Raw genomic sequence first — 10,933 nt, 5'->3', positions numbered from 1 at the left:
ACCTTTGTTTCCATAATTCACTGAGCACCGTTCAGCAGTCCTATGAACAATGGGATGAGAGAATAGAAAGGGGAAAGGAAAACTACCGTTTCCCTAGTCTATGGGTATAAAAATATTTCTCTAACTATATAGACTGTAAGCTCCTTGAAGACGGTGATTGTGAGCTCCTTGAGGACGGTGACAAATAGTAGATACTCAATAAAGGCTGGCTGACCAAATGAATAAATGTTACAGTAAGGTGCTCATTCACTCCCACAACTGTCTATAAATAGGATTTCAAGGAAGCTACTTAATATAACGAGCAGAATGGTTTAGAGAAGAATTCCCTTTTCCCCAGACAGACAGATATCATAAAAATTGGGTTGATCTACCTCATTACTCTTGCTTTGAGATAGTGTCAGGCTATCATTGGTCAGTTCCTCATCATCAGCACTGTTTCTGCTAAGAACTTTACTCTTCTTCTTCTTGCAACCCCCATCACTGGCAGGGCTGCTGTGATCTTCATCATTGCCTTCATCATTCTCATCCTCATCACTTCCACTTCCCTCATCTTCATCATCCTCATTGTCTCCATCACTTCCTTCTTTGTGAGATGCAGATCTTCCCTTTCTCTTTACTACAGTAGGTCGCCAATCATTGTCATCTTCACTGTCATAGTCATCCATATCATTCAGCTCTTCCATGGATACAAAATCCAAAAGTGGTCGATTTCGACGAAGGTTCCACTTTTTTGGCTCACTGACTTGTTCCTCTGTAGTAGTTGTTGTAGTGGGGACTGATGGAGATGTGTTAACAGCAGGAGGACTTATGGCTGGTGTGGTAGAAGCAGCAGAAGCAGCCACATTATCAGATACTGTCGCTTTTTCTTTCTCCTCTCTTTCCTTCTCTTTCTCTTTTTCTTTCTCCTTCTCTTTTTCCTTGTCTTTCTCTTTCTCCTTTTTCTTTCTAGGTCTTTCTCCATTCTCTTCTTCCTCCTTCTTTTCCATTTTAATTAACTGTTTTTCTGAGGACAGTATTTCTTCCTCTGCAGAATTTTTAAGTTGTTCTTCTTTTACTTTAATATCTTCATTCAGTTCTTCTTCTAAAATATTTTCTTCAGAATCACTACAGGAACCTTCTCCACTGTCCTTTGAAGGATCTTCACTTCCATTACCACTCCCTTCAGAATCTGTTGAAAATATGAGAAAAAAAAACCACACATATGTATATACATACACACACACACACACAACGCTGACACAAATGAAACCACCAAAATTTGTGAGCAACTTGCAAAACAATATAAACAAAGTTAAGTCAAAGAATGGTAGACATTCCCAACCTGATTAAATAAATCAATGAAGTTGGTATAATGGTTTTAATTCAATATAGCACTAATGAAGATGAATATATGTAATCTAAATTAAAACATGCTTTAAAAAGCAGAGCACTATTTTGTGTCATATAGCTCATGCTATATTTGGTACCCTAGAAACAGTTTTTTTCCCCTAAAAGTAAAGGTGTTTCTTTTTAAATTGGGCACTTAATTTTAACTTAATTATACAATACAGATCAAATTCTTCTTCTCTTCCATCTTCCTTTCATAAACTGTATGAACCTACAAGTGTTGAGTCACATTCAGAACAAGAAAAATCTGGCCCAAAAAACTTGGTTTCATTTCTTTTACTCTTTACCCAGCAAAAATGAGCACAGGTATTTATGATAGTCAACATCCCTAACATATCAATCAATTTTATGAGTACCAAGTTCACAGGTGAAAAGAGACAATAGCACTAGCACAGTTAATAGAAGTTGCAAGAGCTGTTATAAATTTTCCTGCTTATTAGGATACCTTTCCTATCAGTAAGAGCCACCTAAACTTTCAAAAATTCTAGGCAGTAACTACACTAGCCCCCAGAATGAAAGAAATTAATAATTTTTTAAAAAGAGAATCTATCTTGGAAATGAGCAACCACAGTAGTCACTAGAAAGATAGGCTGAGAATATTAAAGAATTCATGCAGGACTTCAAGCTTTCTGGCAAGTTTCTTCCACTCCTGATGAGGGCAGGCCAGGCTGTCTTAGACCAACACTACCCAGTAACCTTCAAATCCTCTTTATACCTAATCAAATTAATAAAAATCTAAAATAAAGGAAAGGAGAAAAAAGGAAAGGAACAGGAAGAAATAAGAAACAACCAGTCATAATCAGGTCGTGGTCAACACCATCAGCAAAATCTGTAGAGTGATAAATTTTTTGAGCATATAACCAAGAAAAGGGTAATAAAAATGGTGGAAAAAAGTCTATGTTTCCACACCATTTTAATTTCTGTTAACCAGCCTTAGCCACTATAATTAACTGGGCATTAAAAGAAAGAAAGTTGTAATTAGTATCAAGTATCTAAAATACCCTAGGAATACTTTACAAATGACTGATTAAAAAAATCCTGCAAGTTAAATCACATAAAAAATAAAGACTAACATACAATAGATACTGGCTGACCCTACAAAATAATTGTCAATCTCAAGATGACCATGCAGGAACCCAAGACTTATTCAAAACTGTGGCAGGTGGGGGGAGGAACCTCTCTAAATAATCTTACATAGAACACAATGGCAGTACCATGTAGGTCAACAATCCCTTAGGTGAAACTTTTGGAGCCAGATGTCCTTCAAAATTTTGATTTTTTTCAGATTTTAGAAGGGTAACATGGTATATACACAATATATTACACTAAAATCTCCAGTGAGGTCTGTGGCACTATCCTATAATGAAACACGTATCTGCATTAAAAAGTATGATAAGTACGATAAGGCAACACTACAAATAAACTATCAGTTCCAATTAGGTTTTACCATGAAACAAGTGTGTACCAAACTTAAGAAACATTTTTGGATTTGTGAGCTTCCTGAATTTGAAAAATAAAGAATATCACCCACAACCAGGTAACTTGTTTTCAGTCCAGCAGTTCTGCAAATTGTTAAGAAAATTGTGATTTTTTTTTAACACCACTCATAATTAAACCCAACCTACAATGAAACACTACTTATGGTAAAATAATTTCTAGATATTTTAAAATAAGGATCTAATAAATAATAAGCAGAATTAACTAAACACTTCTAAGTCAAAAAAGAGTCTTTGTGCATACTGACTACAGAAAATTGGAACATCTTGCAAGCAATGCCATAATTAAGAGAGATGGTCCCCATTACCAGAGATACTTTTTAGAAATACCTAAAAGGCATTCCTAATAATTTTTACCAATAAAAACAACAACAGATAACAAAAGTAAGATTAACTGGGGCACAAACGTGGGTACCTAATCAAAACTGAGACGAATCTAGGGGCAGCTGGTTGGCTCAGTCAGTTAAGCATCTGACTTCAGCTCAGGTCAGGATCTCACCCTTCATGAGTTCAAGCCCCACGTTGGGCTCTGCACTGACAGCTCAGAGCCTGGAGCCTGCTTCAGATTCTGTGTCTTCCTCTCTCTCTGCCCCTCCCCTGCTCTCACTCTGTCTACCTCTGGTAGACAAATAAATATTAAAAATAATGTTTATAAATAAATAAATAAACATTAAAAAATTAAAAAAAAAAAGCTGAGACCAATCCAACTTTGCTATTGCTTGGTAAATTTTACAAAATGTTAAAAATTTTTATGATTTTGTCTTGGTTGTTGTTGTTGCCAATGCCAATCATTTATTTTTAAATGTATAGGGAAATTGATACTCTTTGATTCTCTTTTTGTTTTATAATCATGTCTGAATAGAAAGCAATTTGAAAAAAGATTTAAATGCTTTACATATGTTAACATATTATTAGATGAATCTGAAATTTTTCCACAAATCCAAAACCTAGTAGCTTACCCAACCCTTCATTCTCCAAATACAATACATTATTCACACTCCAACTGCAGGCATCAGGATTATATCAAATTTTATCTTTCTTTGATTTCTGAAAAATAACTTCTTCACATCTGATTAGTCATCACTTCTTTTTGGTACATATGCACTTGAGGGATGGAGATAAACAATATTTAGTTACAAACATAGCTTGACAAAAATAACAATGAGAAAATCAGAGTCTTTGTCTATAATTATATTTTTGTAGGCTGCAAAGAAAAATTTCCTATTATTACAAATTCAAACAATGACTCTGTCAAGTTCCAAATCCATCACTCTTACATCTTTTTTTTTTAAAGGTAATAATAGACTAGAGAAATAAGTCAGATACATCACGTAAGTCAGATACTTAGCATTAGAAGCAATTCTAACTCTTCAATAAATTTATTTTTTTTTAGGAAAAAAGCTTTAAAATTGAAATCCCTCTTTTCTATTCAGTTAAGTAAAAAGTAACCTTTCTCAAATACACAATATAGCAAACTCTCTCTCGAAACAATAGCTGTTTGACAGTTAAGCAATTTTTTACAGACACAGATTTTAAAAAACAACTTTCAAGAATTCTTTCACAATATTCAGTGCTTAAGTTCTCCCCATGATAAATATTAAACAATAAAATTGGTATGATTTGACTCAGTTTTATTTTACCTTTGCCATGTAAAGAATCATCTTTGTTCATCAACCTTAATTAACTATTCCCTTCATTGATCTAATGCAATAGCGATTAGCATTTATAAATATACACAATACAGAATAGACAGAACACCAGTCTACAGGTTATTCAGTTATCTCCTTGAGGCCATTTTTGACTAATCCTGTACATCCTTCTTAAAAAGTCAACCAGTCAACCAACACAACTCCTCTTCTATTCATTATCTGTGTCATTTAACATTTTTTGGGTAAATTTAGACCAGTGGTTCTCAAGTAAGAACAATTTGAATTCTGTCCCTCAGAGAACATTTGGCAATGACTAGAGGCAATGGATGAATAGTCACCATGAGAGACAGGGGTGCTGTGGCGGTGGAAGGAAGAAGAGATACTACAGGCATTTAGTAAGTAGAAAACAGATGCTGCTAAACATCCTACAATAAACATGACAAGCCTCCATTACAAAGAGTTATGTAACAAAAATGCTAATAGTGCCAAGATTGAGAAACCCTAGGGGCGCCTGGGTGGCTCAGTCGGTTAAGCGGCCAACTTCGGCTCAGGTCATGATCTCGCGGTCCATGAGTTCGAGCCCCTTGTCAGGCTCTGTGCTGACAGCTCAGAGCCTGGAACCTGTTTCAGATTCTGTGTCTCCCTCTCTCTGACCCTCCCCGTTCATGCTCTGTCTCTCTCTGCCTCAAAAATAAATAAACGTTAAAAAAAAAAAAAAATTGAGAAACCCTAGTCCAGCAATATAAAGCCTCAATTTAACCTCATTATATTTTCCCAAGCACATCTCTTTTATTCTTTTACTCAATCCAGATCCCCAACCCCCTGGACATTTTCCAGGCTCCACACTTCTAATATTAAGGTTTCCCTCACCTAGGCTGCTTCTCCTTCAGTTTCTAGTTCAACTCATCTCCTCAATGAATTGTTCTAGATAAAGTAGTCCTATCTCCTTGACTTAAACTACACAAGTAATCAATCATGCCTTGCATCATTTTACTGATTTAATTATTTTAATATCATCACTTTTCTTTGTGAAATCACCATAATATCCAGCAAAGTGCTTTTAAACAAAACTAAAGATCAATAAACATATCTTGACCAATTAGCCTAAATTAGATTAAGTGCAAAATACTACCAAAGCAAAGTAGCAGCCTGACCCTTCAGGTAAATTATTTTCTGGCAATTTGTCCTAACTAAACTAACTATGGCCCAAGATCTAAAGTTAATCATCCTACCTTGGCCAGTGTGTTAGTGGAAACAACACTGCTATTTTGTTTTATTTAGAAGGAATACAAGCACTCATCTTCAAAAACATTGATCAGATTACTAAATGTAATCTGTCCTAACCCCAATCCTAGGATCAAGTCTCAAATATAACCAGTCTAACTAGGTTAAATGATAAAACTGCCAATAATCTAAAATGGTAATTTTATGTGGTTCAGTTTAACATGTCTACATATGGTTCTTCTGGTGGTTATCACCATAATTCTAATGTTTGAAGACTTATTAATTTTACAATTTATTTACTGACTGCCCTCAACCAAAAATGAGAAATTTAGCTCTAATGTGACTCTTGATCTTGGGGTCGTGAGTTTGAGCCCCATGTTGGATGTATAGATTACTTAAAAATAAAGTATTTAAAAAAAAGAAATTCAGCTCTAATTTCACATTAAAGAAAAAACAAAAGATGATCTATTTTCAGTTTGTACTTTTCTAAAGGACTTGTGGCCATTAACATCACTTGCCAATCTTATTGGCAGGTCATTTTTTGATCAATATTTACCTTTTTGTATTTTATCACGGAGAACTACATGAATAAAATTACATTTACCTGCAAAGGTATTGAATATAATCTTTCAGAATTGTCTTTATTCTCAAAGCCAAACAGAAATGTGAAGTTTTTTAGCCAGAATTTCTGAATTCAAAATGAAGAGCAAAAGAAATTGATGCACAGAATCCCATGAATAAAAATGGAGGCCAACCAATCTAATCATTTTAATATTAAGTTCTAAGGGAGTCAGTAGTTCATTCAACAAGTCATTTCTAGACATTGCTTTTAAAAGCTTTGATCAGACAGATGGTAAGCTATTTCTCCACTTCAGTTTCATCTACTCATACATAGGATTGGGATCCCACAACTCTAACATGACTGAAAACCAACGAAGAATCTATGTCTTGTTTCTTGTAAGAGTTCAACTACCTCAGGCAAAGAAAGGATACAAACAGGAAACACTAGTAATCTAGAGTAAGCCACCACCTCAGCTATGAGGGACACGAATGCACCTTAACCAAAAATGGAAAATAAGATTCAATTGCTATTAACCACTTTAAACAAAATCATTTTCTACTATAATCTCCTTTACAATAGCATAAGAACTGCACAGGGGCCAAAGAAGTAAATTACAAATAGAACAGACTAGGTATGATACAAGAGGGAACAGAATGTATATATATTTTTAGTGTTTTTAAGAGATTTTTAAAAAAATTATCAGCCTAACAACTCATCCTCCCATTTTTCATACATAAGTGATAATTCCCATCAATTCTGATTAAGATTTACAAGATCAGGAATCTATACTTAGCTTGATACCAAAAATTATCTTGAGAAAGTAGTTTGTATCATTAGATCGTTTTAACCTTTGTAAAGACAAGTGCTAGTGATACCTGTAAATGACTACATCTCAATAAAACAAAAAAACCTACCAAGTGAGGATTTATTGTCACAGAAACAATTATGGAACACTTAAAGATTTGGCTTTAGAGTTTTTTCATAATTGGTGTTCAAATAACTCATAACTTCTGAGACCCAACGACTGTTGTCACAGTTAACAACCTTGACCAAAACTACACTCTAACCAAAAATATTCTTATCTACCAAGGTTCTCACCAAGAGAACTTAAATAGTTTTGGATTTTACCTCCCGTCCCTTTTTTTCCCCTTCTTTGGAAGGACCAAACATCAGTGAGTTGACTAAATGAGAAAGAAAGTAGCTGAGAAGCAAAGATTAAAAGGCAAGATAAACTTAACTTTTGACTGTTGGGAGTGACCTCAATTAGTCATAACATCCAGGTAGCTTCAGTTTAAAATCACATCTATTTACTTTTAGGATCAAAGCAGTAAAAAGATTATTAAATTTTGGAGTCAAATATATCCATTATGGCCTAAGTGACCCCATGCAAGTTCTTTGAATTCAGTCCTGTTTTCTGTAAAATAGTATCTCCTTCATTAAGTTATTATAAAAGTTAAATGAGATTATGGAAATAAAATGTTCTCAGTAAATCACAATGCAAATTCTACTTGCTGATGCTATTGAAAGTAATATCAGAAACAACACAACCTAATTTCATCTCCTACCATCCCTAGCAGGAGAAAAAAAAAAAAAAGAAAAACCAGAGGAAAGGAGAGAGAAAGGACTAAGTATAGAAAGCTCTCCGGAAGAATATATTAAAAGTACTAAAGGAATGAAATTGAAAAGGCTTTAACTTCTCATTTTATTTAAATCTCCAACAAAAGGGGACAGATTTAAAATAATTTTATTGTTCGTGTGTATTAGTATTTTTCACATAAAATAAACACAATTTGTATGCATTTCTCAGATTCCTGCAATTAAAACTATATACATGAAGCACAATAAACAGAAGATACCATGGAAAACCATATTTTTCTGTTTTCCATTTAGTATGTGAATATATGACCTTTTTAAAGTTTACTGTTTTTAGAATCACAAAGTATAATGAGCAAACATGTATCTTTATACTTCAGAGTTGTTTGGAAGGCCCAATCCACAAGGTCCAACACCTACCACGAAGTACAACTTTTCACACTGGCTAATTTTATTCTGGTAAGGGAGCTAACAGACAAACAGCAAAACTCCCCTCAGAGGGTGTCAAGTGATTTGAAAAGAACCCTGCTCATGGGCTGTATATGGCTCACGATACTCCCAGAGTATTTATTGATTTCGCAATACTTCTCGTTTTTTTTTTCCCCTCTATCCATAAAATAAGCATAAATACATTTTTGAGTAAAGAATAGAGAAAATGCTTTCGAATCAATGGAATAAGTTTTTTTCTGCCTGCTAATTATCTGAGTATCAACATAAACAGAAGCAACGGTAGGTTCTAGTAAAAGAACCTTAGGGAAATCACATGGACAAAATAAATGAAGTTTATGTGCTTTAACTTTAAATTGACACTTAAATCAAAACCGATTTTTAATAGGCTCTGAAAATAAGCCCAATTCCAGGAAGCTGAGAAAAGGGAAGAGAGAAGGAAACATTTACCTGAGGCATCTCCAACTTTAAAATCACTGTCATCTGAACTATCATAATCGAGAGCTTCTAGCAGAGAAGCTGCCAAAGGCTTCACCTGCCTCCTCTTGGAGCTGCGATCCACTGTTAAGAGAAAAGCATTACATCGTCATTAATAATCACACCAAGGGCAGAAGACACCTGTGATGCTGAGGGAAGACACAGATGACCTCGTGCAGGGAATCTTTGTCTAATTCAGTTCTCAGCAAATGGTGTAAGAAGCTCGCGGTGGGTACGCGGGCTGGGGAGGGCTGGGCAGCAACACCTACAGCTCCAGCCTGGGGTACGGCAAAGGCGAACCCAGGCCGGCCAAAAGCGAAGCTGACCCTCTTGCACATTGTTATGTTTCTGCCACTTGTTCATAATCCCTCACTTAGATATAGTAACAGTCAATACAAAGAAACCGCAAAGCCCAGGTAATAAAAGAAGCCTGTTCATTCCCGTGTACGTGGAAGGTCCAAAAAAGGTCCAGTTTCCCGCAGGAATCTGCCACCCCCACCCTGCTCCCACAGGCCCTGACTTCTAGAAGGGCTGAAATGCACCTTTCTCCCGCCGGAGGCCTCCGACACACTTACTAAGGAATCCGTGAGGTGGTCGTTTGGAGGAAACCTAGGGAGAGGCTTCGAGAGCCCAGGCAGCGCCGAGGTCGGGACTGATACCGCGGCAACAAATCCGAAAGATGCTACTTAAAATCGGTGCAGCGACCGGACCCGGGCGCCTCTAGAGCGGCCCCGGTCCCCTCCCGCCCCCCACCCCGCCCCCTACTCCTCGCCGAACCGGCCCCTGCAGCTCGCGCCCCTTCCCACGGCTCCCCTGTCAGAGGCGCCCTCAGGCCCCAGCAGCCCCGGGCAGTAAATTTCCTCCGTCAAAACTGTTAGAAAAAAAAGAAAAGAAAAGAAAGAAAAACTTTATTAGCCTGCACCAGATGCAACAAAAGACCCAGAATTCGCAAAGTCCGAGGCCGTTTGCCTGAGACAATAGAGAAAGCAACGACCCGGATACAGCTCTGAAGAGAAGGAAGTGAAAATACACAGCAAAGCACGGCCCTAAAAGCAGCCACAGACGTGAACGCATGCGCCGAACTTGCCGCCGCTCTCCTTGTCTCTGTCTCTATCTCTCTCTGTCTCCCCAACCCCCCGCCCCGTGGGAGGAGGGGCCGAACAGAGCCGAGCAAGAACCGAGAGGAAACCGAGACGAGCCGAGTAGTGACGAGAGCCGAGAGCCCTCCCGGACCCTGCGCCGCTCTTCCTACACAAATCCCTGAGGTTTCACCGCCAGCCCAAATCCTTGGGAGGCAATTTTTGTTTCTGGCTTTTGTCGTGTAAGGAGTTACTCAGAGTACACTGGACGTAAAAAAAGACGTTGCTAACTTAAGTTACTACTAAAGAAACGTAAATAATACCGAGAGCCACACTCTACCTACTGCTTCTGTAAATTGCATCGCTTCAAATATCTTGGAACTTGAGAAAATTTTATTTTCCCTAAGAGGTAAATGAGGTGTGAGAATTGTATTAGACTTTGCTGCCTTGAAAATCACAAATGTAACAAGAGGGAAAAAGCATTGATTTAGTTATGTTAATATTACAACGAGTGTACTGTGGACAGTTATTTTCACATAAATAGTTCAATTTTACTAAGAGAAAGAATACATCTAGCGGGAAATATTCCATTTCACCAGTATATCATGTATGACGTAGGGATGTGTGTCCATATGAACGTGACATAATGCCTTGCATCTGCCTAGGGAATTTATTTTTTGAGACGAATTTTTAAACCCATAAGAACAGCTCAACATGCACAAACGGATTTGTTATTTCTTCAACAGTTTCAAATGCCATATTACATACAGGTTAAATACTTTTTTAATGATACTAAAATGTTAGAATCTGAATAGTATTAATATTTTTCAAAGGTTATATATCAAGGGTCGAGAAAGATTTGGATGAAGTTAATTCAGTTCATTAGTGTATTCCACACATAAACATGGAGTGGCAGTGTTTGTAACATGGGGAAGTAAATGTGTAGGAGTCAAATCATTAGTAGTGGAACTTACTCTTTAAAGAAACATGTTGGGGTGCCGGGGTGGCGCAGTCTGTTAA

The 10,933-nt window shown here is 36.8% G+C and overlaps 1 protein-coding gene across 1 annotated transcript; it reads right to left on the bottom strand.

Annotated features, from left to right (window-relative positions):
- Nucleotides 1-371: 371 nt before the first annotated feature.
- On the bottom strand, nucleotides 372-9,705 carry LOC121026780 (PHD finger protein 14-like; the record flags this gene model as incomplete). Its single annotated transcript, XM_040469554.1, has 4 exons — nucleotides 372-1,168; nucleotides 8,808-8,918; nucleotides 9,377-9,443; nucleotides 9,641-9,705. Coding segments are annotated over 4 exons (1,040 nt in total), but the record flags the coding sequence as incomplete, so codon positions are not given.
- Between the last annotated feature and the right edge of the window lie 1,228 nt (nucleotides 9,706-10,933).

This window comes from Herpailurus yagouaroundi, unplaced genomic scaffold (genome assembly GCF_014898765.1).
Source record: "Herpailurus yagouaroundi ecotype Mexico unplaced genomic scaffold, PumYag 162461, whole genome shotgun sequence".
NCBI classification, from domain to species: Eukaryota; Metazoa; Chordata; class Mammalia; order Carnivora; family Felidae; genus Herpailurus; species Herpailurus yagouaroundi.
Note: the sequence above shows the minus strand (reverse complement) of the source record. Positions and strands in the feature narration are given on the sequence as shown.